At 43.4% G+C, this 21,520-nt stretch overlaps 1 protein-coding gene across 1 annotated transcript in view; it reads right to left on the bottom strand.

The window, feature by feature from the left end:
- Positions 1-19,739: 19,739 nt before the first annotated feature.
- WDR75 (WD repeat domain 75) overlaps positions 19,740-21,520 on the bottom strand; it is a 125,803-nt gene continuing 124,022 nt past the window's right edge. The window contains exon 21 of the mRNA XM_077448699.1: positions 19,740-20,058. Within this exon, the coding sequence (XP_077304825.1) occupies positions 19,845-20,058 (214 nt within the window). The 3' untranslated portion in view covers positions 19,740-19,844. The remainder of the gene's footprint in view (positions 20,059-21,520) is intronic.

Genomic DNA, 21,520 nt, shown 5'->3' with positions numbered 1-21,520 from the left:
TCTCCATATAGGAACAGTCACACCTATATTACTTTACATATAGCACTTTATTATCACCAGATTGATTGTAGCCAGATGCGCAACACCACTCCTTTTATACTGATTAAGCTTATAATAAAGCTTCCCTGTAGGTACAAGAAATATCTCCTAAACATGCCCCATTTAGGAGATATTCAGTGTTTCTGCAGCCAGTGACTTCACTGGGATATACGCCCTGAAAAGATGGCATACTCATGCCGTCCCTTCGGAGCTGTGTCACGGCCGTGACTCCTGTGTGCATGTGTGGGAATTACATCATCGAGGCTTGGCCATTTAAACAGCCGGAGCCCAGAAAGCCAGAAGGAAGACTGGGTGAAGATGGAAGCCATGTCAGCGGTGACAGTGGGCCACTAGATTGCTTTGTTTAAGGCTGCTTTCACACTGCAGCGGGAGCGGCGTCGGCGGTAAAGTGCCGCTATTTTTAGCGGCGCTTTACCGTTGTTTTAGCGGCGGTGTGCGGGCGCTAGCGGGGTGGTTTTAACCCCCGCTAGCGGCCGAAAAGGGGTTAAACCCGCCCGCAAAGCGCCGCTGCAGCGGCGCTTTGCCGGCGGTATTGCCGCGGTGTCCCATTGATTTCAATGGGTAGGAGCGGTTTAGGAGCGGTGAATACACCGCTCCTTCACCGCTGCAAAGATGCGGCTAGCAGGACTTTTTTCACCGTCCTGCCAGCGCATCGCTCCAGTGTGAAAGCCCTCCGGCTTTCACACTGGAGTTAAAGGGGCCGGTTTTTTTCAGGCGTTACACAGGCGCTATTTTTAGCGCTGTAACGCCTGAATACCGCCCCAGTGTGAAAGCAGCCTTAAGGTAAGGCTTTCAGAATGTGCTAGTATGCGATGCATACTAGCACAATATGCCACGTAACTAGCAGAGAGAAGATTTTTTTATATGCAAGTGTTTAAAACCGCTTTAAGTGGGCAATACATGTTTTGTTTTTTTCATTCAGCCAGAGACCTGGATGAAAATACCTAACAGACGCCTCCATCCACAAATGAGATGGATGGAGGAATTTCCCCTCCGCCAGGACACTCACTGCTGTCATAAATCACTGATCAGTGGCTGCAGCTGCTAACTGGGCAACGTTTTCCAACAGGTTTCTTCCGCTTCTAAAACAAACAAAAAAAATCTATAAAAAAAAGAATTAACGCCACATCCCTATATATACCAATATCAAGAAAATAGAGACACAAAAAATCTAACACATGAGAATTTGGGGGGCACATCATGTTACATTAAAATACTATTTCTATATTCATAGACAACATGCATAAAATATTTTCCATTGTATTGTGCATTGGGGGTTATTTACGAAAGGCAAATCCACTTTGCACTACAAAGTGCACTTGGAAGTGCAGTCGCTGTAAATCTGAGGGGAAGCTATGCTGATTTTATCATCCAATCATGTGCACGCTGTTTTTTTATTTCCTTGCATGTTCCCCTCAGATCTACAGTGACTGAACTTGTAGTGCAAAGTGGATTTGCCTTTCGTAAATAACCACCTATGTGTATAAGTGAAGGGAAGCACTGACCGTTCAATAATTAATTGTCTGCGGCACTTGAAATCCCTGAATACCAGGAATAAAAAGTAATTGATGTTGTGAAGGTGCACTGACTATGTAAAAAGTAGGAAAACCCACAGTAAACACTACAAAAAAAGTAATTAAAAAAATTAACCTGTGCAGAAACAGAAAGGGGGTGTAAATATATACACAATGGGGGTTATTTACAAAAGGCAAATCCACTTTGCACTACAACTGCACTGCAAGTGCAGTCACTGTAAATCCGAGGGGGACATGCAAGGAAAATAAAAAACAGCATTTTAGCTTGCACATGATTGCATGATAAAATCAGCAGCGCTTCTGCTCATTTCAGATCTACCCCTTAGATTTACAGCGACTGCACTTCCAAGTGCACATTGTAGTGCAAAGTGGATTTGACGTTCATAAATAACCCCTTATGCATTGTTACCTCAAGAAAACACAATTTATAAAGCTAAAACAATTAGAAACAGGTGTGTAATCAGGATTAGAATGACCTATAACACATGAAGATATACAAAATATCTGATGCCTGTATATGCACAAAAAAGTGAAAACAATACAAATAAACACAACGTGTATATGATCTGAATTTTGAAAACCGCCAAAAGAGTAGAGAGTTAAGAGTTATGAACAGTCTCTCTCAGGTTCTGAAAAAAACAATGAAAAAGCAAATTGAATTCAACTGAATTGAAAACAAAATTAATTGTCTCAGAAGTCTCATACTGAACAGATGCTGATCCCAAGGTGTATGGACACTTCAATATGAAAACACCACCGTGCTCAAAAATGATAAGATTAACTGCTTACCAGATAATGCACTATTAGTCTTCCTCCAATTTTTTTCATCATCTACCATGAGCTGTTAATCGGTGATCCATGCAAGCCCTTGCAGCAAGGCACAGAGGAACCCATTCTATCAGCCACAGCTAAGCATCCATACTTACCATTTGCCAACTTATCTGGATCTGCTGGGAGCGGTTGTCCATCGCAAATCCCAGCGATTTGGTAGACAGAGGAATGCATCCATGAGCTGAGGATCAGCACACATGCTCTTTGACCTTTGTGGGTCTGGTAAGCAGCTAATTTTATCATTTTTGAGCACAGTGGTGTTTTAATATTGAAGTATCCATACAGCTTTGGATTGGCATCTGTTCAATTTGAGATTTATGAGACAATTCGTTTTGTTTTCAATTCAGTTGAATCTGATTTGTTTTTTCATTGTCTTTTCAGAACCTGAGAGAGACTGTTCATAACTCTTTACCCTTTCGGCGGTCTTCAAAATTCAGATCATATACACGTGTTTAGTTGTATTGTTTTCACTCTTTTGTGTATACACAGGCATCAGATATTTTGTATATCTTCATGTGTTATAGGTCATTCTAATCCTGATCACACACCTGTTTCTAATTGCTTTAACTTTATAAATTGTGTTTTCATTGGGTAAAAATGCATCAGGGGTTATTTACTAAAGGCAAATCCACTTTGCACTACAAATGCACTTGCAAGTGCAGTCACTGTAGATCCTGAGGGTGACATGCAAGGAAAATTAAAAAAAAACAGCATTTTAGCTTGCACATGATTGGATTATAAAATCAGCAGTGGTTCCCCTCATTTAAGATCTACAGCTACTGCACTTCCTAGTGCACTTGCAGTGCAGAGTGGATTTGCTTTAGTAAATTAACCCCATTGTGTGTATATTTACACCCCCTTTCTGTTTCTACACAAGTTAATTTTTTATTACTTTTTTGTAGTGTTCACTGTGGGTTTTCCTACTTTTTACCCAGTCAGCGCACCTTCACAATATCAATTACAAAATACTAGATGTACTAGTTTTTGTTGTGGGGTGTATCAATTTTTGCATCAACTAATTTGAGTAAGACTGAAGATTTTGTAATCTAAGTTATATTATTAACCTTACTTTCATGTAATAAATTAAACAAATGTTTTATAAAACTCAGTTTTGTCAATTTTTTTAAAATTGTTCTTGTGTGTGTATACAGTGCCTTGCGAAAGTATTCGGCCCCCTTGAACTTTTCAACCTTTTGCCACATTTCAGGCTTCAAACATAAAGATATAAAATTTTTATTTTTTGTGAAGAATCACCAACAAGTGGGACACAATTGGAACAAAATCTATTGGATAATTTAAACTTTTTTAGCAAATAAAAAACTGAAAAGTGGTGCGTGCAAAATTTTTCGGCCCCTTTACTTTCAGTGCAGCAAACTTACTCCAGAAGTTCAGCGAGGATCAAATCTCTTTAACCGGCTTTAACTTTAACCGGCTAAACTGTGCATTGTGGGTAAAGGGAAGGTTCACTTTTTCACAACTCCTACTGAGGCTTCTAGATGGCTGGACACACGGGGCAGCCCAAGAAGTGGGGGCTCTTCGTGTCAACCCTAAAAATTATGTTGCTTTGTCACGCAGATGGAGGGAGTGAGTATGGCTCTGATTTTTTTCATCTCTCCCTCTTTCTGCTTTGCTCTTCGCTCTTCTGGATTGCTTATTCAGTTGCCCTATTCTGTTTTATTTTCTGCTCATACTAACGGATGAAGATTTGCACTCATGTTCTATATACAGAACTTTCACTGAGTTTGTTGTCCTGAGGGAGTCATTATCATCTTTTACAGAAGGAAATATTTTTTTTGGACTGGGTTTTTTTTTCCCATCTTCTTTTTTGCTTGTTCTCTTGTTGGACCTGTGTGTTTTTTTTTTGCAGACACTGTGGTATGTGAGGCTCTGATTGGGTCTTGCATCTGCTGCCCTTTACCAAGTTCTGAGCCATAGGATCAAAGCACTTGGCGGCTTGGAGCTGTGTGCAGGGAGGGGGGTTGTTGGGACTTTGTTTTTTTTCTTTTGGATAACTTTTTCTATTGGGACTGGATTTCATTATATACAATGTGTGTGCTTCATCTAAGCTTCTGTGACTGCGGAGGGGTGTTTCTCCCATCTTGTGAGAACCGGTTTTGGGCAGGGAATCCTGGGGCCCGGGCTCTCTCCCTCCATTGTTGGGGGGAGCCCAGGACCTTTACTGTTTGTCTACTGGCTGCTGGAGATGGAGGTAATAATTAGAATGGTGTCTTGGAATGTCCAGGGGCCTTAATTATGAATTTAAACTTTCTTTGATTATCTTATGAAGTATAAGCCACATGTAATTCTCCTTCAGGAGACATGCTTGCAGGGCTCCAGGATTCCCTTTTTAAAGCTGGCCCATATTGCTGGGGCTTACCATGCTTTCTCTTCATTTGCCAGGGGAGTCTCTGAACGTTACGAAAGCACTGCCTATATCTATACATGAGGCTAAAACTGATCTAAAGGGCCGATATGTAGTACTAGCGAGTCTTAAATAAGTTTCTCAGACTGGTTAATATATATATGTACCTCCTCCCTTTCCGCTCTCCCATCATGATTATATATTTCAGGCAACTTATGAGATAGCAGAAGGGAAGATTTTTATTATAATATAATAATAATACATTTTATTTATAATGAACTTTTCATCAAAGGATCTCAAAGTGCTACATGGTTACAAAAATATAACAAAAGCATACATCTAACATAAACAAAAAAATTTGCTAAAAAGAAAAGTCTTAAGTCCTTTTTTAAAACAATCAGTAGATTGAGGAGCCCTCAGATTATCAGGTAGGGCATTCCACAAACATGGGGCAGCAACACAAAAAGCCTTATCTCCCATTGTCTTCAATCTAGTTTTTGGAATTTGAAGAAGATTTAATTGAGTGGAATGGAGGGAACGAGATATATTTTGTAATTTAAGAAGTTCCTTAAGATAAGGTGGGGCATATCCATATATGCATTGGTGTGTAAGGAGAGAAACCTTATATTCAATCCTAGCAGAGACAGGGAGCCAATGAAGTGACTGAAGAATGGGGGTAATATGCTCATGTTTCCGCACTCTCATCAGGATCCTAGCTGCAGAGTTTTGGATATACTGAAGCCTCTGCAGACTCTTTCTTGGAATGCCAATGAGAAGTGCATTACAATAATCCAGTCTGGAGGAGACAAAAGCATGAACCAACCTTTCAGCATCTGAAAGGGAAAGAATAGGACAAGTTTAGAAATATTACAGAGATGATAAAAAGAAGTCTTACATAAATGATTTATATGTGCTTCAAAAGTGAGTTGAGAGTCCATTTTTACACCAAGATTAGTAACTGTTGATGAAAAAGGGATTTTAGAACCAGAAAAAGCAATACTGGTTATTGATGATGATTTAATCTGATGAGACATGCCAATCATGGTAACTTCAGTTTTGGAACTATTTAATTGCAAAAAGTGTTGTTCCATCCATACATTTATCTCCTCCAGACAGGTGGTGAGTACTGAAAGGGATGACTGTGAAGATGGAGTTTCAGCTGCTGCATTTACATATAACTGTGTGTCATCGGCATAACAGTGAAATTAAATTTTATAACGACTGATAATTTGGCCAAGAGGAATGAGATAGAGAATGAATAGAATGGGGCCAAGAACTGATCCCTGGGGGACACTGCAAGTAACCATATGCGGCTTTGATTTAAAATGACCAAGCGAAATATGTTCAGTCCTATTATGGGAAATTTCAATGCAGTGGTGGATCCAGCCATGGGTAGGCTGACTGCATCGCCTAGGTCCTCCTGGTGGGATGGTTGTCTACTTATGGATTGCGGGATGTTTGGTGTTTCAGACACCCGGACCATAAGGAATATTCGTCTTACTCTGAGACGCATAAGCACTTTCCAGAATAGACACCGTTCTTGCAGAGGGGGATGGCCTGGATTTAGTACAGGAGGTTGTATACTTACCCAGAACACTTTCAGACCATTATCCTATTCTGCTTGATCTCAATCTGAGGGTCAAGCTAGAGATTTGTCATTGGTGTATGGAAGCCAATTGGTTGCAGGAGGAATACGTTAAGATAAAATGCACACACGCCGTTGGTCTTTTTTGGGTGGAAAATGGGACAACTGGATCCAGGCTCCTTCAGTGGGAGGCTTTTAAGGCTACCTTGAGAGGGGTGTTTATGTCCGAGGTGAGTGGGTTTAAACAGCAGCTAGCCTTTATCGCAGGAGTAGGCAACCTGGGGCCCTCTAGCTGTTGTGAAACTGCATTTACCATGAGGCATTGCAAGGCTGTCAGTTACAATTACTCCCAGAGGCATGATGGGAGTAGTGTCTATAACAAGTACAAAGTGGAGGTTACTGACTTGGTCGAGATACTCAAAGTCTTTACTCAGTTTTATAGAGATGTATGTGTCCTGTGCCTCTCTGGGTGACGATGCATTGACAGCCCACTCAGCGAACATGGATCTTCCTGTATTAACAGATGAAGAAATGGACTTTCTTGAAAGGGAGATCAATATAGAGGAAATTGAAGGGGCAATCTCTTCTTTTGCTTCCCGTATGTCTCCCGGTCTAGATGGTCTTGCCTTGGAGTGGTACGGCACATTTAGGGGCCTGTTAGCTCCCATGCCTGTTGCAGGTTTTTAAATTGGTGAGATAGAAGGTGGCAACCTACCGTGCTGAGAGAAGCCCTGGTATTTCTGGTCCCTAAAAGTGGGACAGATCCTAAGGAGTGTGACTCATACAGCCAGATCTCGCTGATGAATGTGGCCATTCAAACCCCTTTGTATCAACTTGCGTGCATGTTATTAGGCTAAAATTATTAAGGTTATTTGGGTAGTTTCTGTTGTCATTCTGATTTAAAGAGTAAACACAGTTGATTGATAATAAATGGCATCAGCCAAACACTTACCATGAGTGAAAAATGTTTGTTTTATCATTCATTTGATCAATCATTCAAAAATGGCGAAGAAATCAAATTCTGCCAGGGTATGTAAACGTATGAGCACAACTATATATATATATATATATATATATATATATATATATATATATATATACACACACACGTATATATATATATATATACACACACACACGCATATATATATATTATACACTATTATACACATACAGTATCTCACAAAAGGGAGTACACCCCTCACAATTTTTGTAAATATTTTATTATATCTTTTCATGTGACAACACTGAAATTACACTTTGCTACAATGTAAAGTAGTGAGTGTCTAGCTTGTATAACAGTGTAAATTTGATGTCGCCTCAAAATAACTCAACACACAGCCATTATTGTCTAAACCACTGGCAACAAAAGCGAGTACACTCCTAAGTGAAAATGTCCAAACTGGGCCCAATTAGCCATTTTTCCTCCCTGGTGGCACATGACTTGTTAGTGTTACAAGGTCTCAGGTGTGAATGGGGAGCAGGCGTCTTAAATTTGGTGTCATCGCTCTCACTCTCTCATACTGGTCACTGGAAGTTCAGCATGGCACCTCATGGCAAAGAACTCTGAGGATCAAAAAAAAAAGAAGGAATTGTTGCGCTACATAAAGATGGCCTAGGCTATAAGAAGATTGCCAAGACCCTAACACTGAGCTGCAGCATGGTGGCCAAGACCATACAGCAGTGTAACAGGACAGGTTTCACTCAGAACCACAGTCAACCAAAGTTGTTGAGTGCACATGCTCAGCGTCATATCCAGAGGTTGTCTTAGGGAAATAGACATATGAGTGCTGTCAGCATTGCTGCAGAGGTTGAAGGGATGGGGGGGTCAGCCTGTCAGTGCTCAGACCATATGCCGTAAACTTCATCAAATTGGTCTGTATGGCTGTCTTCTCAGAAGGAAGCCTCTTCTAAAGATGATGCACAGGGAAGCCCACAAACAGTTTGCTGAAGACAATCAGACTAAGGACATGGATTACTGGAACGATGTCCTGTGGTCTGATGAGACCAAGATAAACTTAAGCAGAGCACGATCCCCTCCCTTTGGAGACTGAACTGCAGGGCAGTATTCCAACATAATAATGACCCAAAACACACCTCCAAGACGATCACTGCATTTGTGGGGCATCCTCAAATGGAAGGTGGAGGAGGGCAAGGTCTCTAACATCCCCCATCTCCATGATGTCCTCATGGAGGAGTGGAAGAGGACTTCAGTAGCAACCTATGAAGCTCTGGTGAACTCCATGCCCAAGAGGGTTAAGGCAGTGCTGGAAAATAATGGTGGCCACACAAAACATTGACACTTTGGGCCTAATTTGGAGATTTTCACTTAGGAGTGTATTCACTTTTTGTTGCCAGCATTTTAGACATTAATGGCTGTGTGTTGCGTTATTTTGAGGGGAAGGGGGCAGAAAATGTACACTGTTATACAAAATGTACACTCACTACTTTACATTGTAGCAAAAGTGCCATTTTCTTCAGTGTTTCCACATGAAAAGATATAATAAAATACAATAATATATATACACACACATTGTTTATATATATATATACCAGAGTTGTCCCCAAGCAGTGCCATAATGAGGGGTGGGCAAGCTAACCATGGAGAAAAAACCCAGAACACATGCTAACACTACCCAAGAGGTACTCAGGAATCCTAAACAGCCACCTGCAAAACCTTGAAGCCAAACCAAGCATTGGAAGATGCCAACACATAAATTCTATAGAACTCTGTAAACGTGTGCATAGACGACCAGGTCGCCTCTGCAAACTTGAGAAACAGACCCGTGATGTCAGAAAAGGTCCAGAAGGCACTAGCCTAAGGTCAAATGACTGTGCAACTGACTGCCAACTGGAAATGATGTCAAAAGAGGCCGCCAAACCCTTCTCCAGACGGAAGGAGAATCGGACCTCTGAAAAAGGCAGCTGTTGCAGAAAGGTACACGCGAACCACATCCAGGGAGCACAGAGCCACATCCTTAAGATGCCCTGGTTGAGGACAGAAAAGGAAGAACAATGTCCACAATAAATTAAAAATCAGAAAACCCTGTCGGCTGAATAGAAGGGTTCAAGGCACCACCTTGTGCAAAACCAAGGCAGCATACAGGACAACACCACCCACTTCAATTCTCTCTGAGCTGAAAAGGAAGGAGGCAACTGTCTGTGAAAGCATTAGTAAAGGAATATCCACAATGCTCTCAAAATTGAGTTTTCTGAAGAGCCAACAGCACCAAAATCAAGTCCCATGGTGGCAACAAAAATGTATCCGATCTTGAACATCAAACTCTTCTTGAATCTCAAGTTAAACCTGACAGAATAATCACTGAGTGGGCCTTTTTTTGACCACATTTTCGACCCATCATCACTGGATTATTAAGCTTTTAAAGAAACATTGGAAAATCTTAAAGGAAGATAGAGTGTTTGGTTCTAGTCTCCTGGATCAACCTAAAGTGATTTTTGGGAAATCTCAAATTTTGAGGAATGTTTTAGCCCCCAATTTTCTAGATCTGCCTTTAAAGCCCAAGATGTTTGGGATTTTAAGTTTTTTTCCTTGTAGGAGGTACAAGGTTTGCAGGAATTCCAAAACTGTGCGGTACAAAGTGCTATAGTTTGAGTACCACTAAAGCCTCATACACACCATCAGATTTTCTGCTGATTTCTTCCATCAGATTTACCAAAACCATATAATATGAGGTCAAACCTTAGGAGTTCCAATGTGTATGTAATCAGGCAGGCCCTTCTACTACATGGTTTTGGTAAATCTGAAGAAAAAAAATCAGCAGAAAATCTGATCGTGTGTATGGGGCTAAAGAGAATATCCAATTGAATATTTTATTACATGCAGTACTAAAGGGGTCATATATCTGATAAAATGTACGTGTGGATACCAATATATTGGCAGGGCCACCAGGGCATTAACAGTGCGTATTGTTGAACATCTAAACAATATACGCAAAGGGTTTGATAAACACAGCTTGTCTAGGAGGGCGTACCCGGAAGTGACCCAGGACGGACGTGTTTACACAGAGCTCCTGAGTGCCCAGTGCAATCCACAACAATCCGGGTGCATACACGGCCGTTTTTTCCCAATCCTTCAGCCTATGCACCTTGCCACCTGTCCTGCCTCAGCTTGGAAGAAAATTGGGCCGAGACCGAGGGGAGAGACGCGGCCGCCATCATCCCCGCCCTCCATCCTCCTCCACCACTTCAACTGGGGACCTGGCAGCGGCTCCCTCCATCATCCGGACTGCCCTCCTCCATGCCCGGTAAGGTCCAGAGGTCCGTGGGGCTGCCGGGATTGTCTGCCGGCCAGTCCCCATGCTTTCCTACACGAGCACCCGGTGAGGAGACATCACGGCCGTCTTCCCGGCCTCCACCCTCCTCAACCACGCCAACGGAGGCCCTTATGGTGGGCTGCTCGGCTCCCCTTGCCATTTGGGCTGCTCTAGTCTACAACCGGGGACCTCTGGAGATCCGTGGGGCCGCCGGGACTGTCTGCCATGGACGCGGCCTAGTGAGGCTTAGTGAAGCCTGCCAGCTCCCACAACTTCCTGCCCCAGTGCCCGGCAGGGGGCCTACGCTCTAGAACCCGGGCACTACAGCTGCCATCTCATCCCCCCACACTCCAAGGTCCCAAGAAGCTGAAGGAGAGGAGGTGATTGTGGGCTCCACGGACCGCAGATGAGGCACTGTCTTAGCCCAGGCGGCCCCTGCTTTCCCCGGACCTCGCCCCGGTTGTGTACTGGACACTCTCCCCAGCCCCAAAGCTCCACGGCCCTCTATCCGGCCCGGCCTCCTCCTGGGATCCGGCTCTTAACAGCCTGTCTACCACCCCAGTGGGTTAGAGATCCAGCTAAGGCCCCTTCTCCAAGCTACATCCGGCTTGGCCTCCGCCATCTCCGCTCGGAGTCTCCGTGGACCAGTCCGGGAGGGCCCCCCTAGTCTAGGTGAAATTGTTTGACCATCAGGGAAGATAGCTACGGTGAGTTCACGAGAGTCATCTACTCACCAGTCAGATCTCCCTATGCAGCCTCTTCAACAAGCCCTTAAACCGAGACTTTAATAATTTCAGTTGTTGGAAACAGCGCAAACTAGTAGAACTCATGGGCGGCTAACAACGCTGAAACCATGTCTTAGTATTGCTAAAATATACCGCTACTTTCCTAAGGGACCCTGCACCGCTTCATAAGCTCTCACATACACGGGGTCATTATCAGCTGCCTCCGGACTCCTCCGGATACTACATGGGTAAAGTAGGTTTTCAGAAGAGTATATATCAAGGCTTTATCCCGCCATCGACTTCCCGTCCTGCAAACGACATGGAGCGATTCCTACACAGATCGCAATCTCCAGCCTTACACACGCTGGCAGAACCGCTAGAGGCCACCGACCCCCTGCCCTCCACACCAAGTTCTCTCCACAAAGGTGACTCTACCCAGCAAACAAATCTAGCCGAAGCAATTACGGTAATGGTCCTGGACCTGAAACTACAGACACTCCTACAGGATTTGACACGCAATATAGCTAAAGAGGTTGGGAAGCTTGCTCAGGAGCTTAGGGGAGAGATTGATCAACTCGGAGAACATACTGCCACTTTGGAATCTAAATTTGACGAGAATGTGCAATACATGCATGTATTGGAGGACGAAAACGCATTTCTTAAACATACAGTCTCCCAAATACAACTCCAACAGGAAGATTTGGAGAATAGAGAACGTCGCTCAAATGTGAGGATCCGTGGAGTCCCTGAGACAGTCAGTGATAAGGAGTTGCGGGTATACCTACTTGATCTGTTTGTCACTCTGGCTCCGCACATACCAGATATCGATTGGCGTCTAGACAGAGCCCATAGATCTTTGGCCCCCAAACCTCCTCCTGGATCCAATCCAAGGGACATTATAGTCAGTTTCCACTATTATGACAGCAAGGAAGCTCTAAATGCAGCCACACACAACAAAAATTGCATCGATTTCAAAGGCTCTAAGATCCAGATCTTCAGCGACCTTTCTCCCATCACCTTGGCCAAAAGGCGCAACCTCCGACCAATCACTGCACACCTCCAACTCCACCAAATCCCCTACAGATGGGGCTTCCCTTTTTGGCTGTCAGCATCCAAACATGGCACACAATACTCCATCAGAGAATTGCATGAATGTGAGGCCTTCACTCGCAATTTGGGCCTCCCGCCTGTCCCGGAAGAGGACCTCCAACTCCCCCCACCCGCTTTGGCCCCCAAACCTCTCCAAGCCCCTACGGAAATTTGGACCCCAGTTCGTCGGAGACATCATAGAGGCTTTTCCACGCCGCAACGCCCCAACGTGCCTAAACAACCCACCTGAAGTTCCAGAGCCTGTCTGAATTACACCTCCTTACCCTTGGTTCCCAGATTTCCAGAAACCTGACGGACCTCTTCAGGAACTCTACGGGAACACCCCCCATCTTTAAATCTCTCCCATTTCTGTAGTGCTCAGTGAGCCCGCTCACCCCCCCCCCTCCTTTTTTTTCCCTGTGGGGCCCCTCCAGCTGGTATTGTACTCCCAGTCAATGGTGGTATGTCTAATCACTGTTCAAATGTTAAGAGTCCGAAGTTAATCATTCTTTATGGGAGCGGTACATAGTTTACCACTCCAAATGTTTGTTATGTCCCTTTATAGGTCCATGGTGTTCTGCCTTGGCTTCCTGGAGATTTTATATCCTTCAGGCTTTCAAGATCCATGTTTTATGTTTTTTATCTCTTCGTTTTTGTTTCTCTATATTTTACTCAGGTTACTTTTTTTAATTTTTTCAAGTTTTTGCCAGGTCCTTTTTTGACCTGTCCTGGTTTTTTCATGTCGCTGCAGGTTGTAAACTTGACATACAATATTATGTTACTAGGAAATGCTGTGTATATGCCTCTTCCAGACCTCCTTAGATCAGAGCACTCCAACCACATGTACCAGATTCAAATATCATCTGCTAATTATTCCATGAATGTATTATGGCTCTAAAAATATTTTCATGTAATGTTAAGGGCTTGAATTCCTTCAGAAAACGCTGGCTAGCCTTGCGGGAATTCAAATCCTCTGGGGCTGATGTGATAATGGTTCAGGAGACACACTTCCGCCCAGAGGGCTCATTTAAATTTGCCTCCAAGCTGTTCCCTACTGTTTTTATGGCCTCCGACCCATCTGGGAAGGCTGGAGTAGCCATTTTGATTAAACGATCATGCCCTATACGGATCCTCGCTTCGATCCTAGACCCCCAAGGTCGGTTTATACTCCTGAACTGTTCTCATCTGAACACCTCCTTTACCTTAACTAATATTTATGCTCCTAATACGGGACAAATTGGCTTTCTCACCAGAGTATTGGATCGGCTGCGCTCCTTCTCTCAGCCTTTCGCAATCATAGGTGGGGACTTCAATATGTGTATGTCCCCTAGTAGGGATAGATTAGCACTATTCCAACAAACCCCGTCCCTCCAAACTCTTAAACTGTCCACCTCCTTTCGCAAACTAATCTGCTCCCACAATCTCTTTGATGCATGGAGAGTGAAACATCCCACCCATCGCCAATACACCTCCCCCCCCCCCCCCCCACATAAATTGTATACTCGACTGGACCACTTTCTAATAACTGCACCCTTGCTACCCGGCATAATATCCTCTGAAATAGAGCCTATCAAGTGGTCTAATCACGCCTCCATTACTCTCAATGTGACGCTCCATACCGCATCACCCAAAACTTGCCACTGGAGACTGAATGAGTCTCTATTGCAACCTGCTGAAACCAAAGATAGACTACTCAAGAGATTGGAGGAGTTTTTTCATCTCAATGTAGGCTCCATTTCAGATATATCTACTGTGTGGGAAGCCCACAAGGCAGTTTTTAAGGGGAGTGCATCTTAGCCAGCTCACGCCTGAAGCGGGACTCTGTTGCGCTGAGGGTGGAGCTTGTGGCCCAGCTGCAGGTGACAGAGACGAGGTTACTCCGCTCCCCTACGGTGGACCGTTTGCGTGCAGTAACTACTATTCGCAACCGCATTAAGGCTATAGACACAAACAAAATTTCAAAATCAATGTTATGGTCTAAGCGAAAGTTCTATGAGTTTGCAGACAAACCACATGCTTGTCCACAAACTTAAGCCCCGGCCCTTTTTATCCATTCCTGATTATATACTGCAATCAGACAGCACACCAACGCACTGCCCTAAGACCAGGTCCGGAGTATTCAGAGAATATTATAACAAACTTTACAACTGCTTGAACACGGGCACACAAGATCGGTTCCCACAAGACAGGTTGGACTCCTTCCTATCATCTATTCACCTCCCAAAACGGTCACCAGAGCAACGCTCCTCCTTAAACCAACTTATCTCCACTGACGAACTAGTTGACATAATTAAACATCTCCCCACACATAAAGCCCCAGGACCAGACGGCTTTCCATACTCCTATTATAAGACGTTCTCAGAGTCCCTGTCCCCACACCTGTTGACCTTATTCTCCTCACTGCTCCAGGGCACAATACCACACCCCTCGTTCCTACACGCAGTTATAACCACTATCCCTAAACCAGGTAAGGATCCTTCCCTCCCTGACAATTATCGTCCCATAGCTCTATTGAACTCTGATTACAAAATCTTTACCAAGATTCTAGCGAACAGGCTCTCTCTACTGCTGCCAGCGTTGATCCATAGAGACCAGGTTGGTTTCGTTCCCACAAGACATGCAGGGGACAATACTCGCCGCACAATTGACCTTATAGACCTGCTTACTAAAACTAAAAACCCCGCTTTGATACTCAGTTTAGATGCCAAAAATGCATTTGCTCGCCTTAGCTGGCCATTTATGTTTGCGATACAAAACCACTTTGGATTTTCAGGCCCCTTTATTCACGCCCTCCGAGCCCTATACTCGAAGCCCACTTCACAGGTACAACTCTCCTCCCATCTGTCCCGTCCGTTTCCCCTTAGCAACGGTACAAGACAGGGTTGCCCTCTATCGCCATTGCTCTTTAGTCTCAGTCTGGAACCCCTAGCTGCGGCTATACGGGAATGTCCAGATATTAAAGGAGTTCGCCTCCGCAACGCAGAATATAAAGTATCCTTATTCGCGGATGATGTCCTCCTAACTCTCACCCACCCGCACACATCCCTACCACACCTTCACCATATATTATCCCACTTTTGGTAACCTCTCGGGTTTCAAAATCAATGATACTAAAACCGAAGCATTACCTGTAAACATAACCCCAGCCCTCTTATCTTCGCTCCAAAGTAAGTATAATTACCACTGGTGTCCCCACTCAAATACCTGGGGGTTCGCCTTACTGCTTCCGATGATACTTTATATAAGGCCAATCCCCCCCCCCCCCCCATTCTCGGAAATTAATCGCTTGCTGACATACTGGACATCTCTCCCCCTATCCCTGTTGGGCCGAATCAACGTCCTTAAAATGTCTATCCTCCCTAAGTTATTATATTTGTTTGAAACTTTACCTGTGGCGATCCCTATGTCACAGTTGAAATCCCTTCAAAGGAGAAGCCTCCGTTTTATTTGGAATAACGCTTCCCACAGGTAAGCTGGGACGGTGGTCCTGGCTCGGAGGAATAGGGGGGGTCTGGGAGGTCCAGATTTCATTAAATAGTATTATGCCTCACACCTGAGAGTTCTTACCTCCTGGACCTCCCGGAAGGCCCCAAATAGATGGTCAGAAATAGAAATGAATGTTACAGCCCCGGTCCATCCTTGCTATATGCTTTGGCCTTCCACTGCCCTTCATATGCCCCAATTACGGAACATATGCCTAGCTCCCATGTTGTTCACGTTGAATATCTGGAAAAGGTGCAATGACCGCTTTTCCCTATCCTCACCGTGTCCACCGCTTTTGAATATCATATTTAACCCAGACATCCCAGATAGCCTGTCCTACGATCGTATGCTACCATGGACCCAAGCGGGACTTTTTCAACTCCGACACTTTGTTAACCCGGCGACACATCTTATTGGCTGCTAAAAGCGTCATACCCAGGTTATGGTTGTCCACCTCTCCACCAACACTTCCGCAATTGATCACCACTGTAGCTGACATACGCAGAATGGAACACTTGACGGCCGTAGTGGAGGGTAAGGTGCAGAAATTTTCTAAAATATGGTCAACATGGGATGAGTCTACATATGGCTCTGATGGGAATGATCCTACTTAGTTATACCTGGATACATACATGTCCCCGAGAGAAGGTCTGAAATTAATTTTTCCTTGTGTGTAAAGCTTTCTTTGAGGCTAAATGGTATGTTTACAGTTTCTGTCTATAACCCCCTTAAAAGATATGGTAGAAGGTCACTTCAATTTCTATTTTTTTAGGGATGCGACTATCTCTCCCCCACTCAAATACTTTAATCACATCGCTTTACCTCTATGTGTTTAGATTTTGTATGCCCTGTAATCAAAGTATACCTGCAATCTCGATGTTAATATTAATATTTCATATATATTTTCTTCTGTATGATGTTGAAAATGTAAAATAAACAATTACAAAAAAAAAAAAAACACAGCTTGTCTAAACACTTTGCCTGTTGCCATAGGAAAAACCCCTTCTCTCTGGAGGCGATTGCCAATGAAAAGTGCACTTGACATTGGCGTGGACGTAATTTCAGAAGGGAGATATCCAGGCGTGAGACACGCTGGATATTTGACCTCTGTACTTTCAGTCCTCATGGCCTTAATGTAGAGTGGGACATTAAGTTTTTTATAAATATTAGCTAAACATCCCACCTATATACTTTTCATTGATATATAGTTTTATTTACGGTATTTAGTACATATATTCATTAATATTTCCAATTAACGTTTTTGCAATTTAGTCGCATTTTTTTCGGAATAACCTAATGTATGAGGGCTAGGAATATTGGTTATTAAATGTGTGACTTTATATGTCTCTATAGATAACATTAACCATGTGACTGATGATTTAATCAATACTCATCATTAGTTTTTATATAAAACCATTTACATTTTTTTTTTATAAAATATTGTTTACATTTACTTTTATTTTTAATGAAATTAACTTTTGTGAAGTAGAAAGTGACCTGCCTTATTATGGTAATTTATTTCTATATGTTGGGGAATTCAAAATTTATGGTTGCACACTTGGATGTGATGTGACCCTGGTCAACATGGTTATGCAATTCACTTCCGGTGTCACGGTTGCTTTAAAAATCAGCACATGACATCCAAGCTCCATCCTTCATTGAGTCCATTCCCAGATGTAGCCTGTTAAGGGGAAAGGAGACGGGAGCTGTGACATGATAAGCATTCAGATTTGTTGGTGATCTCCATACTGGATCATCCTCTCTCTCTACTGCCTATTATCTCTGTTGTAAGTGCATATTTTAGCTTAAATAAACCCCCTGTTTTTACATACTATGCGATGAGCCTTCTTTCTCTGTTCCCTTATCCTGCACACACACCTGAGTGAAGCAAGCTGTGCTGAGACGCTGTGGAGTACACTTTCATTGTGGAGTCAGAGTCCAGAGGGAGCAGTGTAAGGGACACTGAGCCGGCAGCTGTCAGATTCATCCATCCATCTTTGAGGTCAGGAGACACACAGAGAATGTGGTCAGGCATTGGGCATTTACATACCTCATGAGTTTGATGATCTCTTATAATCTAGAGCTCATCGGGAGTTGATAAGAGGCCAATTTAATTTTCATTTGGATTGCTATACTTTATTATCACTAGGAACGGTGGATAGCACATCCAGTTGGTGGATGACCAATTGAATAATTTTTGATGCACATTTTTGATACACATGCACTTATAATTAGCACAGGATTTTCACACATATTTCTATGTATGTAAATGTCCTTGTCTATAAATGCCAGAAAATTCCCCCCAGTGAAAGGAGGACCACCGAGCAAATTAATTCCATTTACAACCTGGGAATCCGCATGAAGGCATGCAAGTCCTAGAGGTCTAAGAAACCCCATCTGTCGCGTTATCTGCAAACGGGTTGGAGTAAAAACCCCCAAACTGCTCCGAAATGGCAACCAGAATAATCACCCCCTGAAGGAGCAGATCATACACAGCCCCCGCTGAAGGGCCAGCAAGAGCCGCAGAGTGAAAGGAAATAACCTGTCCGTGGAAATGAATGAAATCCTTTTTTGTAGTGTGAAAAAATGAATTCATGGACCCATTTGGTGGAAATGAAGGAAGCCCAGAGACCCGGGAACCAGTGGAGATGACCCCCCCACCCAAATGGGTGGGGACCACCTTCATGCCGAGGAGGGCTTAGCTGTGGGCTTGGAGAGCTTCAGGGGCCAGCGACGCTTGGCGTCCTCCAAAGGATCCTAAAAGGGGTTTGGAGCCCTTAGTCGTGGACACAGGTGAATGAAAAATCCCGTAATGCGCTATGAAGGTCATTCCTGTCCACCTATGTGTTTTTTCCCCCTCTTGGACTGAGGCAGAACCACCTATAAGGTTCTTGAGCATATCAATTAGCCTCAACCAGCCAGTCCCCCAGGAGGACGAATCTGCCAAGCCTATTTGGAGGTCTGGACAACCAACCAACACTTGAGTCACAGGACTCATGCACCACGTCCAAAACAGAAGTTCACAGAAGAGTGGGGCTTTATCAAGAGACAGATCATAAAGTTGCCGTAGTCCCTGAACCAACTGGTCCGCCAGCTCCATATACGCGAAGCAACTATCCTGAGTCAAGGCTTGACAGGAGAGCCTTGGTCCATTCAGTTAGTGTCTGGGATAACAGGGCTGTTGTCGGGCTAGAGAGCGTATACCCTGCGATGATGAACATGGGAGCAGGCCACCCCCCTTGCCCTGTGGTCCTTAGAGGAGGGACGAAGCCATGTTGGAAAACCGTCCCCAAAATATTCCCAGAAAGTTGGGAGCATGAAATTGTCCAACATGTCTTGGTATGCTGACACCTTAAGAATTCCCTTCACTGAACTAAGGGGCCAAGTCCAACCTGCAAAAAATAACCCCACACCATAATCCCCCCTTCATCAAATGATTTGGACCAGTGCACAAAGCAAGGTCCATAAAGACATGGATGGGGTGGAGGAACTTGACTGGCCTGAACAAAGTTCTGACCTCAACCCGATAGAACACCTCTGGGATGAATTAGAATGGAGACTGCGAGCCAGGCCTTCTCGCTCAACATCAGTGCCTGACCTCACAAATGCGCTTCTGGAAAAATGGTCAAACATTCCTGTTGACACACTCCTAAACCTTGTGGACAGCCTTCCCAGAAGAGTTGATACTGTTATAGCTGAAAAGGGTGGGCCAACTCAATATTGAACCCTACGGACAAAGACTGGGATGCCATTGAAAAAAATAAAAATAAATGATGAATCACAGTGCAACAGTAATAGGAAGATAAAGAAAATCTTTCATTTCCATATACATTTATTGAAAAAAAAAAAAAAAAAAAAAGATATACTTTAAATGAAATACAAATTATAAAATTGCCAGCATCATAAATTTTCACACAAAGCCGATACCCAGCTGAAATCTGTCTTTCGTATCCTTCTCAGTTCTTTTTCCTGGGCTTTGGATAGTTGAGCATATTTGTTGGGAATAATAGAGGCAAAAGAATCTTGACTTTCTGTTGTTTCCTGAAAATCTTCAACTGAATCTGTATCGGCATCTGCATTTTCACTTTCTACCTCTTCGCTAACCGGCTCTGGGCTGTAGCAAAATACCATATTAAAGTTACAATCTTGTAGGCCAAGACAAATTTGATATTGCTGAAAATTGTAATTTAACTACTGTTTCAAAAGATTTTAGACTTATGAGACCCCTACACATTTTGTAAACTGCTAAGATTTGACTATGTACCAATGATTAGGGCCATTTGGAATTTAACCCATTAGAAACACAGCAGACAGAATGTTTTCTGAACATAAAATAGCTAAAGTTTTAAAGAACCACATTTGACAGATCAGTGAATACTACCGCAAGGTCCTAATGGCACATGCAAACAAAACCTGAGGTTCCCTTCACATTATGGTTTGCATTAATGCACATACAATCCTGATGTTCAGCAACAGGACCCAATGACAGATGAAAATAAACAATACTTCTGGCAAAACACGCATACTTTATAGATTAGTGCAGGGGTTCTTTAACTTTATTATCTAAGGACTCAAACATTAAAAGTATTTGTTTTCATTCAAGTTGGCTAACAGCTTAAAAAAATGAAATAAACAAATCTTCTCTTGTTTAACCTGCAGGTCCTAAAATGTAAGTAAGAGATAAGGAAACTGAGGGGAAAAAAAATATACAAAACAAAATGCACTCACATTAGCTCGATCAGGTGTGCGCCTTTAACAAGCCTACACTGGTCAGAAAAGGATCCTGAGAGGAGGAAGGATACAGCGTGCCTCAAAAAAACCTCTCACTCCCTTTGCACACTGTGCAGGCAGACCAGGCAAAGGATCACATTCAAATCCTGACAAGAGCCTGGTCTACTATGGAGCTTGCAGAAAACTGTAGGCATATGTAGTCTTGTTGGCCACTCCCTTGATCAAGCTTCCCGGGTTGCCATGGTATCTACGCATTTAGGGAGCACCCCCTCCCCTTTCTCAAGTCTGCCAGCACCGCCACGCTAATGAATTAATTTATATAATTTAATTTATATAGTAGATTCTGGTTTTTTTTTCATCTAGTTTTTAATTTAGCGATCCAAAGGTTAAAAGTTCCATCCACTGCTACTGTGCAGGGTTCTTAACCCAAGCTTTCAACATGAACAGCTGGGAATGTGCACAATTGAGCCCCAGCTGTCCCTATATTAAACAGCGGGAGTGGCGGTGCTGGCAGACTTGAGAAAGGCGGACACACCCATGAAATGCACTGTCGCCATTGCAACCTGGGAAGCTTGATCGGAGAATGGCTATGAAGATTACACATGCCACCAGTTCTCTGTGAGCTCTGTAGTGGAGCAGGCTCCTGCTGGGAACGTGACACTTTACCCAGTTTGTCTGCACAGTTTGCAAAGGGAAAGACAAGCCTGTTTTGGGGCACAATATATCCATGGCCAGGATCCTTTTGTGACCAGTGTGGGATTGTTAAAAGGAGCACACCTGATATGGCTAATAAGAGTGCATTCAGTTTTGTTTATTTTTTCAGTTAATTAAATGGTTTTATTGTG

Source organism: Lithobates pipiens, unplaced genomic scaffold, assembly GCF_037356315.1.
Source record: "Lithobates pipiens isolate NorthernLeopardFrog02 unplaced genomic scaffold, aLitPip1_a1.2 Scaffold_22, whole genome shotgun sequence".
Lineage (NCBI taxonomy): Eukaryota > Metazoa > Chordata > Amphibia > Anura > Ranidae > Lithobates > Lithobates pipiens.
Note: the sequence above shows the minus strand (reverse complement) of the source record. Positions and strands in the feature narration are given on the sequence as shown.